This window comes from Protomyctophum bolini (assembly GCF_963924005.1).
Source record: "Protomyctophum bolini genome assembly, chromosome: 6".
In the NCBI taxonomy this organism is placed as follows: domain Eukaryota; kingdom Metazoa; phylum Chordata; class Actinopteri; order Myctophiformes; family Myctophidae; genus Protomyctophum; species Protomyctophum bolini.
Genome location: NC_137867.1, coordinates 40,899,817 through 40,921,151, shown reverse-complemented (window position 1 = coordinate 40,921,151; position 21,335 = coordinate 40,899,817). Strand labels below are relative to the sequence as shown.

The following is a 21,335-nucleotide window of genomic DNA, read 5'->3' as shown; positions in this document are numbered from 1 at the left end:
TTTAACCACATTAACGGAGACATGAGCAAGTTCATTTTAAGCGAAAATGTTCAAAAGTAAAGATATAATAGAAATTCAAAATGTTCAAAAACGTACGGACCAAATAATGAAAATAGCAGATCTACAACCTCACAATGTATCAATCAGGCTTGTAGATTGGCAATCCCCCCCCCTATTCGTTGTAAGTTATGTTAAGTGGTTAAATAGATTTAAGCATGGAAAAACAATTGTTAGCCAAATGTAAGGTAGCCAAATGTAAACTCTCAACCCCATGTGTGTCAAATTCAACATCAGCATATTACTATAAGCAATAATATGTCAAAATTGTAATGACCATTTTTTTATTATTTATTCAGACAGCCAGCAATGGGTAGAATGCTCCCAAAAATAATTTAGTCTCTGTGACACATCTAGGGCCCGCAATCTGCATTCAAAGATGTTCCTAGAAGCTGTGTCATTGGTCAAATTATTGCTTATAGCAGCTTTAATGTTCTACACTGGATGTCATCATCATACAGCAACTTGAGACAAAAACATTATGCAGCAATGCTATGATTTTCCAAGCAAAGTCTCAAATTACCTTCTATCCTTTGAGAGGTATCATGATTTATTCTAGTCTTCAGTACTATATTACGCCATGGACGACAGGATAAGACAAGAGAAACTAGCTGGAGGAACTGAACCTATGACAGTCTATCACTAAACCTTGCGTGCTACCCTGACTTAATTCTATCTCCTGGCATTTTTCACTGCATGCAGTCCGAAAATGAAAGCGTATTATGTATTCACCATTCACGGGATCAGATTAGTATAGACATTGCCAGCGGCAACTGTTTTCAATCATGGAAACCGTGCTGAGAGCAGAGGAGTGTGGCATTGCTGCAGGGGGAAATTAGCAGTCAAGAATAGACCAGAGTGACAGCCGGGGTTGAGGAGGAGGACGGTCAGCCAGGTCAGCTGTGTTGGTCACCCTCTGAGTCAGGCTCATGGTGACCACACCTGGAACCGTTGAAGACAGACACACATTTTGACAGTGCCATGTGCTGAGTCTGAGCTGTGGTACATTCAAGCCCCTTTCCCAGGGTTGCATAATATAAAGAGTACACTTTACTGTTTTACTACTATCTGTACTGGTCTACGAAAAAAATAAAAAATAAATCACACTTGTGTGAAGTGAGGTTGCGCCCACTGTATTTACGTCTTACGTCGTCATTCAGTGCCCTAAACAAACATTAAAGTCCATAGACTTGGCCGGCAAATGATTTACGTCATAAGCAAACATTTAAAATCCCATAGACTTGGCTGCCATATATGACGTAATATTGGACCTCAAAAAGGCCTGCTCATCATTCTTTCTGTCTCTGCACAGGATCAAAATAAAATACCTATAGTAGGCCTATGTACTGTATGTATGCATGTCCCTACAAAAGAAGACCAATAATAACACAGATCAGCCGACGCTGCTGTGCCAAACACAGCTCAGCAACTTTAGCTCATCATTGGTGAGGTTTAGTAGGCATCGTTTGAGATATATGATGTGTAGGCACTGATCACGATATATGGATATCACTGTCCATGCTGTTCTCCCACTACAATACGTTTTCAATTCATATTTTAAGATCTCTCCGTTAGTATGTTCGCACATCATTAGCTGCTGTGTCAAACACAGCTCAGCAACTTCAGCCGATCATTGGTGTAGCATATTGTTCAAGATATACTGTATGATGTGGCAGACTAGGCACTGTTCAAGGATGTCACCTGCAGCCCAATGTTCTTCCACTACGATGAGCCAGAAGAAATGTTTTCAATTTATATTTTGAGATATAGCTGAAGCTCATAGTATGTTAGCACATCATTAGGGATGTACAGGAATTGTTCAACATATGCGTATCGCTAAAGTACCCGTGTACTGCAGCCTGGCTGGGCAGCACTTGCAACCCAAGGTCATAGGCCAACGCTGCTTTGATATATCAAGTGGTAAGAGATAAGAACTTCAGAATTCTCCATGACAGACAAGCATTCTGTCGTGCTTTCGAGGGGCGCCCCGGACGAGCTGATATGGATCGAATTTGATTCATGATATAACAGGTCGTATTTACTTTTACTCATATTCATATAGCTGTTCCATTCATTTCAGGGGAATTCCCCCATGTAGTCAATAAATATATGCCAGTCTGAGGCTAATCGGTACCACTGAGTTCGGCCTATCATTATACAGTGGACTGATTTTAATAGTTGCAAGCTTTGGGTAGGGGGTAATCTCTGTGTTTGTATTTGCCACCGGACTTTAGGATAAACAGAACACACACATCACTACTCACGCCCTTGTATTGTACGTGCTTGTACTTGTATTGTAGAAGCGAATCGACATCATGCGAGGTTGTTGGAGGTGCAAACAAAGGTACTTATTGGATTTGGCTGCTTTTTGTTGTCAAGCAATGGCACACACAGACAAATTCTAAAATACCCGTATGTGTGACTCAGAAAATACATATTTCTGCTTTGTTCACAAAATGCACACCTAGAAACGTGCCGTCATGGCTACAGATTTCACAGGGAAGCCATCAAGCCACAGCGATATTGGATCCAGTCTCTTTTTTTGGGGGGTCACAATCCCAAGCCGTGGGAGCGCCATTACCCTTTAGTTGTTGATATTCATTGATCAAATGACTTTTACCACAGGACAGGAGGGGGACTAAAAGATTAGCCTGGTTTCCAGCCTGATTTGCTGTGTTCCGTGAATTTGTTTGTCACTTCCCTGTGACAAAACAATTCAGGCTGTTCACCACCTCACACTAAGTTCAAACTTAGCCTAGATATAGATAAAAAGAGATAGATAAAAAGAGAACTAGAAAAAGTGCCCTTCTGGGCACAGGTCTCCACCAGATGTTTGGCAAAATGTTTAGGAGTAATATAAACACGTTTTTTTTGTTTAGTTTTTTGCAACAATTTTCTTCATTTTTTTGAGGAAATGCAGAGCCAGATCACTCATATCATCTCTGACGATAGAATTCTGGATGAGCAGGACATTTTGTACAAAACGGGCCACTCCTGAAAACTTTGGAAGGCAATCTTTGCCAATCAGTGTAGAATATGATAAATCCTTCTTGACTCGTCTTGATCACATGCATGACTACAGAGTGTACCGATTTGCGTGAGATCTGGATGAAATATAAACAATGACTAATATAAACAATGTTTATTCGGCCTGGTGGAGACAAAAAGAGAGAAAAAAAAGAAAAAAACTAGAAAAAGTGCCCCTTGGGGCACAGGTCTCCACCAGTCCAGGTCAGGTTGCCTCTATAATAGGCCAATGTGAAAAGGGTGCCATTTGTTCTTACACCATTAATGGCAATTGGATGATTTGAGGCATTATGTTCCAAAGATGCGTTTTTCAAAAATCCACGCGCTATAACAGGCCAATGTGAAAAGGGTGGGATATATTCCTCAGCCTAGTAGGAAAGTCTGTGAAAAATTTCATGTAATTTGCACGCTGCATTCATGATTTGAGGCGTTTTGTTACAAAGGGGACAATCCTGCAAACTTTGAAAGCCTATGTTAGCCAATTAGGATGGAATATGAAATATCGGACAGATCCATCTTGAACACGTGACTATAGAGATAGTGTGTAACGAATTGCGGGAATTTTGGACAGAATCTGGAGGAGTAATATAAAAAAATATGTTTATCAAAAGTCGGCCTCCTGGTGGTGCTATAACAGGCCGTTCTGGATTTTTTTAGGCAGAGGTTCATAGTTGGCATCCAGGGAGTGTGTGCGCAAAATGTGGCATCGACCGGGTTAACGGTGCCGGAGATTAGCTGTTCACGGACGGACGGACAGCAAAACATACTCTCTCCCCATGCCTTCGGCCTGGTGAAGACAAAAAGAGAGGAGCCGGGCACTCATTTAAAAAATTAGGATTTCTTTTAAACTTTGAGTGCCCGGATCCTATTTTTTATCTATGTCTTGATCCCGTTTTTGATCCGTGTGACTGTGAGCACCTTTTTATCATTATCACGTTTTGCTATCTCCGTTGAGCACCTGGTTAGTTCTCTCTAATTTAGCCTAGTTAAAGCTTAAATGGCTTTTTTTTAAAGCTATAACTAGGCTAAGTTTGAACTTTAGTGTGAGGTGGTGCAAACCCCTACGCCGACTAAAATATACTTTGGCCTCCACAAGTCTTAATCAGTCCTTGGCCACAGATTGCATTTAATTTTATTAGATAATCTCTTGAATCTGAGGAGTAATGCTATATGTTTTATACAACAGTTGGTTCGGATCAAGCAATCTGATTGTCTGAGAGCAGTGTGTACTTATTTCCCATATATACATACTGTAACAGCTAGGAGTCGCTTAGCAATGCACATAGCCTAAACAGAGCAGAACTAACTTTTCATCAATCCGTATCAGTATTTATTCCCAATATGAAATTAGATATATACAAAAAAAACTGTTGTATAAAAGAAATGGAACACTTGAGGTCATGTTATTGGCCGAATGGCAAGCAAGCCCGTGCCTGCGATCACAGCCATCATGTTATTCAAAATAACACTCCCTCTCATATTGCAGGTCCTTTGGTCTGATCCATGCTTGTTTATTGTATTAGTATTCATATGATACAGTTGATGATGCTGCTGCGTGTTTGGTCGTGTAAACTAATTTAAACTTTTAATTTGATTTATTTGTATTTGTATTTGTTTATCTTGTTCTTGTACACTTTGTATTTCTTTTATCTGTATTGTATTGTGTTTTTGTATGGACGTAGTGTTGGGTGCTTGCACATATGCACACATGGCATCAATGCATGGTGTTGTGTGCAGGCACACTACACTTTGTCCTTTTTATCATTCATTTTTTAAGAGCCTGCCCAGGGACTACAGATGAAATTTAGCTTCGGCTAACTGGGGCCCATTTACATTGATGTGAAAACTCAACTGACATGTTGATTAATGAGCTTTGTCCCTGTCAAATAAAAAAATAAATGAATAAACTCGAGTTGTGACAAATCATGACAACAAACAAAAAATTTCGGGGCGAACAAAAAATTAGAAAGAAGAAGAAAACGCCAGGTTACAACACTTTTTTTGTTGTTTTTCTTCTTTGTAATTATTTGTTCGGTCCAAAATGTCGTGTTTGCAGTCATGATTTGTCACAACTCGAGTTGGCTTTGTCCGCGGCGTAAATGTCTTTAAATACTTTTTGAAAAGCCTATGGAGAAAATTAATGGAGAATTCACTTCTGGGGCTCACGTCGTCATGACTGCGCCGCTCTATTAGGCATACCAAACTAGTTAAAAGAAGTTGAGAATCTCTGTTCTAGTGTACTGCATGTTTGCACTCAGTCCTACCCTGAAGGCTGTCCAGTCCTCTACAGAGTTCTTCCACAGATATAGTGAGGGCAGTCCTGGGGGTCCTGGAGGCCCTGGCTCTCCTCTGCTGCCCTCCCGGCCCGCCAACCCCCGAGGGCCCTGTAGACGGGTATAGGTTAATGGGTTACTGATGTACAGACGGGTATAGGTTAATAGATTACTGATGTACAGACGGGTATAGGTTAATAGATTACTGATGTACAGACGGGTATAGGTTAATAGATTACTGATGTACAGACGGGTATAGGTTAATAGATTACTGATGTACAGACGGGTATAGGTTAATAGATTACTGATGTACAGACGGGTATAGGTTAATGGATTACTGATGTACAGACGGGTATAGGTTAATAGATTACTGATGTACAGACGGGTATAGGTTAATGGATTACTGATGTACAGACGGGTATAGGTTAATAGATTACTGATGTACAGACGGGTATAGGTTAATAGATTACTGATGTACAGACGGGTATAGGTTAATAGATTACTGATGTACAGACGGGTATAGGTTAATAGATTACTGATGTACAGACGGGTATAGGTTAATAGATTACTGATGTACAGACGGGTATAGGTTAATAGATTACTGATGTACAGACGGGTATAGGTTAATAGATTACTGACGTTACAGACGGGTATAGGTTAATAGATTACTGATGTACAGACGGGTATAGGTTAATAGATTACTGACGTTACAGACGGGTATAGGTTAATAGATTACTGATGTACAGACGGGTATAGGTTAATGGATTACTGATGTACAGATGGAAAACCCATTAGAGGTGCTCCGATCCAAAGGCCAGGGATTTAAATCGGCCGATGTTCACTCCAAATGACTCGATCGGTGATCGGCAATTTACCGGATCTGGAGAAACCGATCTTTTATCCCATTTAAGTCAATCAGATAATATCGTTTAGCATCTTTGTGACAGGCCTAAACATTCTCCCCACATATACAGTTTTGATGTGGGTTTTGTCGGTATCAGCATCGGCCAATGGGGAGGACAAAAGAAAATCGGTGAACGGTCCCAAAAAACGTGATCGGAGCACCCCTAAAAATCCATCGCCGAAATCATTGCACCTACTATATGCAACGATCAAACATTTTATAAATTGTTACCATCTTGCTATTACTGTAGCCTAATGTTTCTTTTTGTTAATTCGTTGTTGTAATTACAAACATACGTATATTATGCATTCAAAAATATATTCACGAATATATATTATTCATTCAGATATACTGTAAAATACACAGGACATAAATAATGGTCATAATGAATTGATCATTACCGTGTCTCCTTTAAAGCCCAAATAGCCTTGTCTCCCAGCACATCCCTGTAAAACGCACAAAGCCAGAAGAGAGCCGTTTGTTACTATACACTTATAGACTATTGGCAGAACCTGGAAGAAGAACTGTTGTTTACTTGGCAATGTCACTAGTACGCAGATCTTTGAAAAGAGAGGGCTGTGTAAACCACACGCAGTACATTATTAATGCCATTACAGTTTGAAACATCTATTTTGGGTCTGTAATTTCTCAGGTTGGTCTGAAAAATCAGCGTGAGTCAGTGTCTCGAGGGTGGATTCGACCACATTGTTTGCACAGCATTTACTATAACCTTCAATTAAAATATAGGCAGATTAAAGACGAGCGGTTTTAGGGTATTACATAATCTGCCAGGGAAAACTTTCTAACGTGAAATTTCAGAGTTTTACGCCAATGCCGATGCTTGGATGTCTCACCGCTACTGTATAGTGACAAAGACTATCTGTTCGAAAGGCTTCCTAACAGAAACCTGCTTGTCCGCTGGGAAACTTGCTTTACCATTCTGGATCAGTGTTGCTTTTGGCAGAGAATTTAGATTTTAGTTTTAGTCATAGTCTCTTCAATAGTTTTAATTTAGTTTCAGTCACATTTTAGTCACCTGGAATGTTTTAGTGTTATTCTAGTTTTACTCTAAAATGTATTTTTGGCGGGCCTTGTTGCCGTCGTAATGAAATGAAAATAGGCGATCTAGAAGTTCACAACTGTGAGCGTGTAGATCTGCTATTTTCAGCATGCAACCAAGTGTAAAATGACTTATACTGGATCTCTTATCCACTAGTCTCATCTTAGTAACATCTTAGTTTAGTTTTTATTTGTTGACGAAATTGTCAGTATATTTAGTCTTAGTTTCAGTCATCATAGCTTAGTTTATTTGGTTTCCATTTAGTTTTCGTCAGTGAAAAAAGGTAGTCGACGAACATTTTTCCTCTTAGTTTTAGTCGACGAAATCAACACTGTTCTGGATGTGCTTTTTTTCTCTCAATGAAAACGGATTCATTAGGACGGGCAGATGTTTCCCCCATCCACCCAGAAATGCCCCACAGCAGGCAATGCACAGGGAGATGTGAGGGTGAAACCGGAAGGTACTGTTGCAATGTTGGGTGTCATCTATAAAGGTTTGCCTATAGATACAGTACATCCAGCATACAAACAATGAACTATACTACTTATTAGTTTTGCCTTGCTTTACTTTATTTCCTTCAGTCATCTATAACACTCCAAGGAACAGCAATGTCCGTGTTCACCTATGGGTTGGTTCACCTATGTGACTACCTACAGTATGTGACGTTAATGAGCACCAGTATGACAATGAGTACCAGCACTGTTGTGCCAGAAACAGAGAGAGAGAGACAGTGCTGCACTGTTGCCTGCTAACAAGAGAGAGAAAGAGAGGAGGGGGGGGGGGGGGGAGTTGCACCACTGAGTTCACACGGGTGTGATATTCTTTTCTTTGTTGAGGTTGCAACTGAATTATCAGTTGCAACTTTAGTGTCTGGGCTTTGTCTGAAGGGAGTTCCACTATCTGCTACTTTGAAAACTCCTGGAGAAGAGTTTAACATATTTTAGAGCCATGTGAAAAAGGTTTAATCTTTTACCAAAAAATACGTCACTTCAAACAGGTTTTCACTTGGCTTGTGCACTAAACTGCACAAGCCTCTGTAACAAATAAATAAATAAACACAGTAGTCTTACTCTTTTTCCCCATATCCCAGAACGTCCGGGAGGACCCCTCAGGAGCCGGTACTTTCTGTTGTCAGAACCAATAATGACATCACCTTCTTTGGGTCCCAAAGAGAGCGTACTGTGTCTCTGCTTAGGAGGACTAGGGGGCATCTCGTCCACACGGTTCCCCTCCGTTATGACTGGGGAACCGCCGCTGGCATCTTTTCCATGTTCCTTCACGAAAGCTATCACGTTCTCCTCCAGCAGAAAACTAATGTTGTGAGAAGAAGCCGCCTCCTCGTCAGACGTGTGTGGAATGGAATGGCGGGATGGGATGTCCAAGTTGATGATGTTGTTACGTGTAGCCGCGGTGTAAGCCCCGTCGCCGATCTCTGCGGCACTTTTTTTAGCAGAGGTGTTTTCATTTAGGATTTGGACGGGCGGCGGGGATTCATCCACAGACTGTCTCACAGTCTCCAGAATCTCAGGTTCATCAACAAGCACGAGTACGTTCTCCTGTTCAACGGCAGCGCGGGAGGCTTTGTCTTCGTGTTCTGATAGAGCATCCTGAGAAGAGACAGAACATTTAATCAATGATATATCAGGTCAAATGACCAGGAAACGGGCAGCAGGAAGCGGGTAACAGAAATCTTTAGAGAAACCCAATGTTATGCAACGCAACGTCATGATTGAGAGGAACGTTCGTTACTAATTAAAGAAACCAGCGCTTCTTTCACCTGACAAATATGACTGTGATCATTTCTTGTTTTTGAGTTTTCTTCTTTCTAATTATTTGTTCGGCCCAAAAAATGGTTTGTCGTCATCATTCGTCAACTCGGCTGTTGACTTTGTCCGAGGCTTACAGGTCTTTAACCCATTTAGACCCGAGGACGATTCTACAAATGCCTTCTAAATCATGACAGTTTTCTGAAAAACCCATGTTTCTATATTAGTGGTTCTCAAATTATTTAATGTCAAAGACCCCATAAATGTTGTGAAATTGGCTGTCGACCCCCCCATCTAAAAATGATGTTGTTCCAGGGACCTCCCCAGATAAGAAGCAAAGCTTTGAGTTAAAAATGTTCACTGTGAATGATATATTCAAAGATTTGCGCCACACAAAAAATACCAGAGCTACAAGCTCATAGCGCGGCACATAGCCGCTCTATGAGCTTGTAGATCTGGTATTTTTCAATAGCTAAAGTATAACCTACCGTAATGCCTAAAACACCAAAAGGGGTTGATCCCGCCCAGAACGGGTTAATACTAATAATAATAAACTTTATTTATATAATAAATACGTTTTGAAACGTCTATGGGAAAGATGAATGGGAAATTATCGCTCTATAAGGGCTTCAAATAATAGACAAGAGAGATATTACAAACAGAATTATATACTACGTACAATTGAAAATAAATGCATTTAACAGACAAACAAAACAAGCAGACAAAGATTATGGCTCTAAATGTCGATAAAAAGGCTAATCTATAAAGATGTGTTCAAAAACCTTGGACCACTGTCACACAGTGACAATTCATAAGTTTGCCATTCCTTTATATTACACCTAGTGTGTAAACTTGTGACGATAAAAATGAAAGATCAAGTTGGGAGACGTTTCCATGGGTAGTATAGGGGGCCAAAAAATGCCTTGGCCAGATCATTCCAAATGGTCTCATCTTAGTGGTGGATGGGCTCAACAGCTCTGTCATGTACTGTAAACAGGCACGGATTAACAATGGAACTAGGCGGAGCTTAAGCGCCAGGGCCTTGAGAGGGGTTGATCCGTCACTAAATAGGCCAGGCACAGCCTTGCACTGGAACAATGTATAGAATAAGGCTAATATAATTGAAAGAATACTAAGATGTATCTTGATCCTTAAATATTGATCCTTAAGATGTATCCTTAAATCCTTAAATCCACACTCGGGGACATGAGAAGATGAGGGTACCGGTATGTGGTACAATGTACTGCTGCTGACTAAAAAAAACTTTCTATAACCCAATATATCCCTCAAGCACATACAGCATTCTCCAGTCACTCAATGCCTGGGCAGCATCACCATTATAAAACCAGGCCAGTGTTCTACAAGTCTGGACCTGATCAACTTCAAAGTCTGCGTCATACCGCTATATGCTCAGTATGAAGCAGATCGCAGCAGCATGCAGGTGAGCTGCACAAAGATGAAACGGAATACATGCACATTATAGACACATATTTCCCCCGTGGGTTATAGCTTGAAAATCAGTTTGTCGTCGTCAAGATACACCGCCATACTACGGCGTATAAATTAGTCTCTATACATGGACAATGCTCCTTTATCTGGGCCTTATAGGCCGACATTGTTGCCGTCCTCTTTCACAGAGAGCAGCAGACATTTGATCTCTCTGCACCTGAGTGCATTTTGTTGAGCCTATCCGAGGTGCTCACTATACTATATGGCTAATCGCTATGGGTGAGGTCTGGAATAGCGGTAAGCCATTTAGAGTGGCAGGTGCTCAAGTGAAAAAAGGGCACCTTGTGCAGCGCGTGGAACCGGATGGTTGCCTTAATAGTGTGAGATTTATAGATTTTGGGGCCTAAATAATATATTAGAAGCTTTTTGTCGATAATTGATCAATGTCACCATGGTCCACATACTGCACAGTGTACACTGTACAATTTCTTTTTTTTCTCAAAAGGGCACATTGCTGTCCAGAGGGAAAAGGGCAGGGGTGGCACCTCCTAGTGTCTATTATGTGCACGCCACTGGCGGTAAGAAAATGATGAATGTACGATGACGGTCCATGGCAGAGGAAACCTTATACCACTGTCCGTTATCGTGGTTGATAGCACCATGTGCTCTTGATCTAAACTCACTCATCATATAGCCCCACTTTGCCACTTGAATTACAGTAGCTGCTATTTTCAGATGGAAGTGGTTCTGTCCTTGGTTCTGGACATATGTGGCCAAATTTGACTGAGGGAGTTATTTAGAGCGGTTCCCCTTACACCGCGGCTACACGTAACAACATCATCAACTTGGACATCCCATCCCGCCATTCCATTCCACACACGTCTGACGAGGAGGCGGCTTCTTGCAGAAAACAGCGAGTTTGAGAAAACAGGCTTGAAAGGTTCACTTCTGTGGTCTATAACATTATACCTAGCTACATGTTTAAGCATTTATTTCATATTTACATTTCAGCTCTGGCATTTATTTCAGACATGCTCTAGTCTAGTATGTGAAGAGTCTGCCTGTGCTATTAACTCATTTTGGATAAAAAATAAACAGTCTTGGCGCCATGGCAGGCTCTGTATCAAAAAGTCACATATCATAATAACGGCTTAAATAGGTGAAGAGATTTAGTGTGGAGGGAATAAGGAGGAGATCAGGAGATTGCTGTATGGAACATACAGTAGCCTCAATTTCACTTTCTTAAACTAAATTGTGTTGTATATACTGTATGGAATATAACCTACTGTGAAGCTGTTCACAAAAAGGTTTACCCAACTTTGCTACTACTGGGAAAACATGCACATACAGTACGTACAGTAGACTACACGTTACTCTTTCTTGCACCCTTTATTCTTTGTTTGCTGAGCTTGCTGTGTTTTTGTCGTTTTGAATGTTACGCTATGCTGCTCAGCTGCATTGTCTGAAGGAAAACAAACAAAAATAAGTTTTACTCTTATGTACCTGTAGTCAAGATGTAACAGTAAAGTACAAGCTTGAACCTTGAATCAAGTGCAGACCCCTGGCAGACCCCTGGCAGACCCCGGTCAACAGAGCATAAAGACCCCTGGCAGACCCCTGGCAGACCCCGGTCAACAGAGCATAAAGACCCCTGGCAGACCCCTGGCAGACCCCGGTCAACAGAGCATAAAGGCAGACCCCTGGCAGACCCCGGTCAACAGAGCAGACCCCTGGCAGACCCCGGTCAACAGAGCATAAAGAGTACGGCGTTGTACGACAAAGTATAAAAAAGGGGCTGCACAAGTGTCAGGAGGTGACGAGGACAAACAAATGCTGAATGTAATCTGCCCTCAGATTTATAACAGGCGACAGCTATAACACCCATCATTGCATACTGTACAATAATACTGTTGGTTGGCCCTCCCTTGCGACAAGGAGAGACCAACACTGGTTATTATTTGTCTATAAAGCTCTAATTGGGAATCATACACGCTCTCAAGATTATTTGATGCTTGAGACCATACATACCTCCACTACATCTGGAAAATCTGGTTTCAAGTGCGCTGCCCCACACACTGGGAACACCTTACAGACTTCTCTATATCGCTTTCAACTTGATATATCAACGTTGGTAAATATCAACTGTACCCGTTTTAATTGATGTTGATCACCATGTAATGTTCCTTTATTATTACCAGTAATTTACTTTATTCATCCATGTTTTGTTTTCTTTGTCTCAACCCCCCCCCCCCCCTCCCCCCATTGTACATTGTTGATGTGTTGTAATCTTTTTAAATATGCAAATGAGGCATTATATAGGAAAATGTGCAAAAAATTTAAAATATGAAAAGCCTGGCCAGAGATTAAAATAGGATGCATTCTGTATCCCAAAACACAGTTTATAGTTAAAGGACGCAATAAAACACAACCTCTACCACTACTATACTAAAAAAAAAAAAATCTTCTGTTTTCTACATGAATATAACCACATTATATAACCATATAAAATGACAGTTAAATGCTGCAATTTGTAAAAAAAAAAATGGCAAAATATGACTCCTGCATGGGACTCATCTAAAAGACCATCACTGCATCCTGGGACTCATTACATTGAAAACCTATTTACATCACTGGGCCTGGCTGTAGTAGAACACATACATACAACCAGATGCTTTGATCTCTGCGACGGGACCATAGCAGACCGTTTCCCCATTCACTTCAGCCACTGTAAATGTAAATGCTGTGAAAAGCCATAAATCTAAATCATCAAATGTGCACACACCCACCCACGCATGCATACATGCATGCATGCATGCACGCACGCACGCACACACACAATCCTGTAGAGGATTAAATGTCTGGCGATACAAATAACACATTACCGGTTTCAGCACATGATTGATTGTAATTGTATATATAATATACAATAGCCTGGACACAGTATTGCATGATGAGTAGTAGATAACGTCAGGTCTGAATGCACAATATAAACGAGGCATGTACACCGTACTGTACAAGCCAGGAAAAAGGTCTTTCTTTAGGTCCCGACTTGTTGCACGGCAGGCTGGAATTCACTGAACCTTATTTGGTATTCAAGTACAGTACAGTCATTTTTCCTGTCGGTTGAATTTGTAGCTGACACACATGGAACCGTATACACTCTACACTGACATTCTTTTGCCCCTTATATAGGGGTCAATTTCTACACCCTCAAGAGTTTGAATCAATCAGGGGTTTTGCAGCGAAGGGGGAGCGTAACGTAAACAAAATGATGTCACTCTGGGACATTAACATGCCTGACTGATTACTTTACAAGCTCTCCGATATCACTGCTGCTGTCTGGGGGGGGGGAAACATGCATCTCCTTTTTATGTCGTTTTGAAAAGAATTGTGCTATACAGTACTTTGTCATTATAGTACAGAGTCACACAAAAGTAGCAAATAATTGTGTATTTTTGTGAAAGTAAAAGTGAGTGGAAGTGAGTGTGGGTTCTATAAATATTAGGGCTGTCAAACGATAAAGAAATTGTAATCAGATTAATCATAGCTTAAAATGTATTAATCATGATTAATCACCTTTTGAACTATGTCCAAAATATCACATGACTTTCTGTATGTTGTTGTGGTAAATGTTGTATTATTTGGATCCATCAGCCATCAGATACCAGAGCGATGACTATAGTGCAGAGTGGATGGGATTACGGGAAGTATGGGGCAGGTCATCTAAAAGCATGCATTAAAAATGTTAATCTAATTAATTTCACAAATTAACTAACTCAGTTATTTTTTGACAACCCTAATAAATATTCAACCAATGAAAAGTATTTAACACAAGAGCTTGTGACAAAATACAGTACATTTGGAACAAAGTTTATGGTTTGTTTTTTCTGAAAACAGTTTTGGACATCGTGAGGTTTCCACCCGACAATGGCGACACGCTGGCAGCAGGGCCGACGTGACTGCACTACAGGATGACGTTTAAAGCACACTAAAACACTCAAGGCTGAAGAACTGCAACGCTGAGAGACGGTGTTAGGGGGCTTCAATAAATTATGCAACCTTTGTGTCTGGGTAAAGGAAATGATCTCTGTTGAAGAATGTGCCTTAAACCACAGCTGGGCAAACACATTCCATCATCTGAGGCTCCATAATGAGGAGGGAGGCTTTGAGGAAGCACCCTGGGCTTTGGTGGATGAGACGAGAGGAGAGATGGTTGGAGGAGAGGGAGGAAATGACAGAGAGGGGAGGGAGGACAGCGATGTCGGTCAAAAGTCATCAGCAGCATGTTCCTGAAGGTCTACACGTCAACGCCGTTATTGTTACGACAGACTTTTCGCAGAAGACCATCAAGGCTGCTGTACAAGCGCTGTCACCAAGTCAGTCTTGGTGAAATACGGCATTTATGAGTTGACATTATGATACTATGAATTACTGTACACTCCATTGCACTGCTGAACCAGCGTCATCTCTATGCACAAACTTGCATATTTGCAAGCTAAGATGGTGCTTGACTTGGAAAATAAACTATAGTGTTGTCTGTTTTCACAAGAGACAGACTTTATGCCTCATTTTTATTTTCTATTTTAACCATGCGCCTTATATTTGACATTGTACCTTGTTATCCGACTTTAGTTTCGTTTCCTTCCGTTTTCTCTATAATGACTATTTTTTAAACTGCTAAATGTTGGGATTTTGTACAAAAGATATACAGTATTATCATCAAATATATATATATATATATATATATATATATATATATATATATATATTAATGATTTTATTGTGGCTTTCGCCTTTATTTTATATTTTTATGGAGGGACAGACAGTAGGCTGACAGGAAATGGGGAGAGAGATGGGGGGGGGGGAAGACATGCAGTAAAGGCCGTCGGGATCGGGAGTCGAACCCGCGGCACACTGCCAGACTGGATTACCAGCCAAGGTGCCTGGACCACTGAGCCATGGCCCAGTCCCATCAAATATTTCTTAAGTTCAAGTTGTGGTGGTGTCTGTCTGTCTGTGTTTCTGAGATACTGCTGTCAGCACAAATTGGTTATGCCCAAATAAATGCTATGGGCCAAATGAATTAATGTTATTACCTTCAGCTGTGTTTACGCATGAATCATGATATGTCAAAATGATGTGAGTGCAATCTGTGTTAAACAGATTTCCATTCACAGTCAGCAGCCAATGGTGGATTTTTACCTGCATGTCAGCTTGAGGGTGCTACTCCATCTAATCTATGTGTGTGTGGCTGGCTGGCTGGCTGGGTCTGAGCATACATAGACAGATAGATAGATAGATAGATAGATTATAGCAGTGACTGACTGAGACATCGAGCGTGCGTGCGCAACTGGTTGTGGCCCCCATCAAGTGACCTTTTGACCAATGCGGCCCTCGCCCCAAGTTGAGTTCGACACCCCTGATCTAAAACATCTAGTCGGTTGGCCTTGGTCGGCCTACCGGTCAGGGCACCTATAGGCTGCTAATACAGCCTGACAGCGTGTCGCGGGTTCGACTCCAGATCCTGACGACCTTTGCTGCACACCCCATCTTTCTCCCCGCCATTTCCTCAGCTTACTGTACAGTGTACAAAATCAAATAAGGCCCAAATATATATAAATGTATATTAAAAATAATAAAAAATAGAGAAAAGCGCATTTAAAACCAGGGATGTCCCCCGCTATATGGTTGGTGGATGACAAAACATGCATCTTGTGCTTACATTGTTGTTTTGCTGAGGATGGACAGTTTATTTTTAATGCCAAGCTTTCCATTCAAATCCCATTTCACACGCCCTTTAAAATCATCATGCACCCTTTAAAATCATCAGACAGCGTACAGTATGACGAGAAACCAAGCTCCAGAAGTGCCCATGTGTGCTGGCGAAGAGAAGCATCGCTTCATATGGATCTATTTAAAGGGGCCTCAATGAATAGAGGGCGTTTACAAACTGGCTGCAATACAGAAGAACCATGACAGAACTAATGAGTCCAATGAACTCTCACTGTAGCCTACAGTATGGGAAGAACAAGAGTGTCATTTTAGGATACACGTTGGATGTTAACCATGTCCTAATCAGAGAATCCATAGAAACATACAGTATCCCCCTGAGATGCATGTCAGCCTGAATGATCCATTTCTTATATTTTATTCCAATCGCAATCAGCATTTATTATTTATTATTATTATGTATTTTTTACAACCACAGACAACATAGAAACACCATGGTCCATTCCATCTCTTAACCCATTTAGAACTGAGGACGATTCTACAAATGCCTTCTAAATCCTGACAGTTTTCTGAAAAATGTCAGTGGTTGTCAAACTATTTCATGTCAAGGACCCCCAAAAAGATATGCAATTGGCCGCCGATCCCCATCTGAAAATATATAGTTCCAGGGACCCCTCCAGAAGCAAAGATTTGACTTAAAAACGATCGCTCTGAAATAATATATATTCAAAAATTTCCACCACATTTTCACAAAGAAAAAAGAAAAGCCTATCTACAAGCTCGTAGCGCGGCACAGAGTGCTTGTAGATCTTCTATTTTCCAATAGCTACAGTATAACAATGCTTTAAAACACCAAAAGGGTCCCGGGGGTTCCCGTCCAGAATGGGTTAACATACCATATGATTGTCTGTCCATTGTCCTCCCACAGCCAATCCCATATGGAGAGATGTCTGCAGCCAAAGGAATCCCAGCATCCAGGTCAACGCGATCCACATGGCTACAGCGGATGCATGAGCACACTCACTACAGCTGCTTCGAAACAAAAGTCTACCGCTATCCTCCAGACTAGCCTAGACACAATGTAGTGCAGGTCACAGTGGTGATATTCTTACAGCAGCAGCAGACGGTGCTCACGTTCTCTGATCATTCACTGATCACCCTACCCTGGAACCATGGTGACACCATACAGGGGACAACAGGGGACACACCCTGCATGGCTTCTATAGACACACCCTCCCTCCCTCCCTCCCTCCCTCCGCAGAGACACACACACACACACACACACACACACACACACAGCTGCCTGCCAAAACCCACTGCAGTGGCCTTTCCGCCTGCTCTGGAGAGGAACACAGGGATGCTTCTATACTGCGGTCAGTCTGATGGAGATGTGTTCAAGGCTTGTGCTGTACCATATTTAACCCGTGTAGACCTGATCGAGGACCATTCTACACAAATGCCTTCTAAATCATGACAGTTTTCTGAAAAACCCATGTTTCTACTGTATGTCAGTCGTTCTCAAGCATTTTCATGTCAAGGTCCCCCCTAAAAATATATGTAATTGGCCGCCGATCCCAATCTGAAAATACGTCGACTCCTCTGAAGCAAAGATTTGAGTTAAAAAAAACATTCGCTCTGAAAGAATATATATTCAAAGATTTGCGCTACATTGTCACGATTTAAAAATAATAGCAAACCTACAAGCTCGTAGCGCGGCACTCAAGCTTGTAGATCTGCTATTTTTCAATAGCTAAAGTATAACATAATGCTTAAAACACCAAAAGGGGGTTCCCGCCCTGAATGGCTTGTAAGTATCTCATCCGTTCTCAAATTGACAAATATGTACTGTGTGGAATACATTTTTGAAGTCATTCTAGGGCAGGCACACAGTGGCCAAGCAGAAGAATAATGTGTGAAAAATCACACGTTAAGGCAAATAAAATGACATCAGGTCTATGATTGGATGAAATGGTCGTGTCCTTAGCCAAGGTTTTGTGCAACACTTGACTCTGACTTATCAAGAGCTGCCATGGGGAACGTAGCTGCGCAAGTTGCGGCTGAAGTGAGCTCCCCCAAAGGGGTTGTGGTTGAGGAGATGGGGGGGGGGTTCTATTCATGAAAATAGAACTCCAGAGCCATCGAAAATAGCTAGCAGAAGTTGTACTGACTCATGTAAGCACATAATATGACTCTTCCTAACAGAAAAACCGCACGCAGCGATCCGCTAATGATCTCATAGAGGTTATAATCTGATTTAAATGAAGAGTAATGGGGAGCCGATCTACAGCAGCTTAACTCATTTAGGCCTGACGTTAAAAAAAAAAAAAGATTTATTTCTGAAAAACCTCATGTTTCTATATCAGTGGTTCTCAATATTTCATGACCCCAAACAATATGCCGCCGACCCCCCCCCCCCTTAAAATATGTTGTCCCCCCCCCCACAAGAAAAGATTTGAGTTAAAAACTGAAACTTAATATATTCAAAGATTTCAGGCACATTTTCACGATAAAAAAAAAATTTGCAGACCTACAGGTTCATAGCTAGCATGCCACTCGGTGCCACGCTATGAGCTTATAGATCTGCTATTTTTCAATAGCTAATATAACATAATGCTTAGAACACCAAAAGGGGTTCCCGCCGCCCAGAATGGCTTAAATCAAAGCGTTGGGAGTTGCAAGCAGAGGAACCACAAGGCCGTTAAAACATTGGGATCAATGGCTAATATAAACCACCACCACGACGACATCAACCTATAGTTCCATCCATGTGGTGTTTCTTCTTGCCATGCCCGGGCGGGCAGTGGGGGGAAAAGAAACCTCTGCGAGGCTTTCGTAGGTATGCCGTGTTGTGCTTAAGAGGGAAGGCCATGAGCAAATAAACTGCTCTAAGTCCCATGGCAAATATACACGCTGCGACAGAGCTGCTTGATCTGTATACGATAAGTATCGGTCAACACAGAGCTGCTTGATCTGTATACGATAAGTATCGGTCAACACAGAGCTGCTTGATCTGTATACGATAAGTATCGGTCAACACTATCGAGGCCACTGTCTCAATCTCACATGTGGTTTCAATTAACCCATTCTGGGCGGGAACCCCTTTTGGTGTTTTAAGCATTAGAGCTTGTAGATCTGCTATAGTTTTGAAAAATCGTGGAAAAGTGCCACAAATCTTTGAATATATATTCTTTCAGGGGGGGGGGTGGAGGGGGTCCCTGGAACAATGTTTTCAGATGGGGGTCGGCGGCCGATTACATATAATCTTTTGGGTCCTTGACATGAAATAATTTGAGCACCACTGATATAGAAACAGGTTTTTCAGAAAACTGTCATGATTTAGAAGACAGAATCTGGTCTCAGTCCTAAATCGTTTAATCCATCCTGGATGGGAACCCATTTGTGTTTTAAGCATTGTTTTACTTTAGCTATTGAAAAATAGCAGGCCTACAAGCTCGTAGCGCGGCACTCGTAGGTCTGCTATCGTGGAAATGTGGCGCAAATCTTTGAATATATATTCTTTCAGAGCGAACGTTTTTAACTCAAATCTTTGCTTCTGGGGGGGGTCCCTGGAATGACATATTTTCAGATAGGGGCCCGCGGCCAATTACATGTTTTTTGGGGGTCCTTGACATGAAAATGTTTGAGAACGACTGACACAGAAACAGGTTTTTCAGAAAACTGTCATGATTTAGAAGACAGAATCTGGTCTCAGTCCTAAATGGTTTAAAATGCAGAGTTCAGAGGGCACCACTGGTTCTCTCACCGCAAGGCTTTCTTTGTCTACAGATTAGGTGCCGCCGCGTGTCACTGAATGTCCAACATGATAGGTAGTGATGGTAGATGAAGCATGGTAGTGTTTTCTCCTTTATATACATCGTCTTCAGATGAGGCTTGGCTATAATGTAAAATTACAGGCCAGCCAAGAGGGCATGATTTCAAGCCTAAAGATTGAAGATGACAGATTAAACGCTGCCAATAAGACAAGAGCAAAACACACTCATGTGGGATGGTGAAGTACAGAGGACGCTGTCCCACTTCAAAACCCTCTCTATCCCTGCTCCGTGTTTACGACACAGTGAGGCGTACAGAACCGACTAATGCTACCCAGGCTGGCAGGCTCACACACTTAGTTACATAGCACTTATCTTTTTATCTTTCTGTGATCTAGTTCCTAGATCTGTCATTGCTAAGACACAGTCAACCAGCTAACGGTAACACATGAAATGTTGATATATACCAACTACTGTAAATGCTGTTGCTGTCGGGCAACAGTCAGTATCTCCATTATGTCATACTGTATGATGATAGTGACACACAAGTCGTAATTAGTGAAAATAGCCAATCTCCAACACACCCACTGGATGTGATACATTTTGACCTTAGGTCACCTTAGGTAGACTATTTTCTATATGTTTGCATATTTTCACAATGGTGACATGGCTATGGTGACATAGCCAGAACAGTGTGACTGTGGGTTTTATGAATGAAAAATTATGACAAAATAATAATTATATTGGATCCATTGGAACACAGATTCTGTTTTCAATTCCTGAAATTGATTGATTGATTGTATTGTAACAGTTTGCAGTACAGTACAGTACATTTCAAGTACAACTCAATACAACAACTGTTAACTGTGAGTGAACAACACCATAAAGCATTACATTAGGGCCCACCATTTTCAATCCATCAAAACTAATGAACGAAAAGAACGATTTTGTACATACACGGTTTCCCCCTTTCCCGACAGTGCTGATGTGTGTGCAGACTGTGCACTGTGCACACGTTGCAGAATGGCACAATCAAGACCGAAAAGGTTTAACTTCAAGATGAAATATCCATCACTTGGATAAAAAAGGTGGTCCTGGTCCCTATAGTCTTACAAAATGATTGATACTACAGTAGTAGGCAGCTGATACCCCAATTGCATTGTGTGAGTTACTGATAACGATCATCGTACTTATAGATCATAAAAATGATACACATACAGTATACCCATTTCACAACATAAAAGGTCCTTTCAGACGGCGAGCGAGTGACACAGACGCAGGTCTGCCCAAAGTCTGCTC

The 21,335-nt window shown here is 41.4% G+C and overlaps 1 protein-coding gene across 1 annotated transcript in view; it reads right to left on the bottom strand.

Annotated features, from left to right (window-relative positions):
- Positions 1-892: 892 nt before the first annotated feature.
- LOC308317012 (uncharacterized protein) overlaps positions 893-21,335 on the bottom strand; it is a gene marked incomplete at its 3' end in the record, with an annotated part of 52,568 nt that continues 32,125 nt past the window's right edge. The window contains exons 7-12 of the mRNA XM_080765802.1: positions 8,392-8,928; positions 6,663-6,707; positions 5,349-5,468; positions 2,795-2,812; positions 1,903-1,960; positions 893-999 (exon numbers count right to left, since the gene is read on the bottom strand). Coding sequence (XP_080621928.1) covers positions 893-999; positions 1,903-1,960; positions 2,795-2,812; positions 5,349-5,468; positions 6,663-6,707; positions 8,392-8,928 — 885 coding nt within the window. The remainder of the gene's footprint in view (positions 1,000-1,902; positions 1,961-2,794; positions 2,813-5,348; positions 5,469-6,662; positions 6,708-8,391; positions 8,929-21,335) is intronic.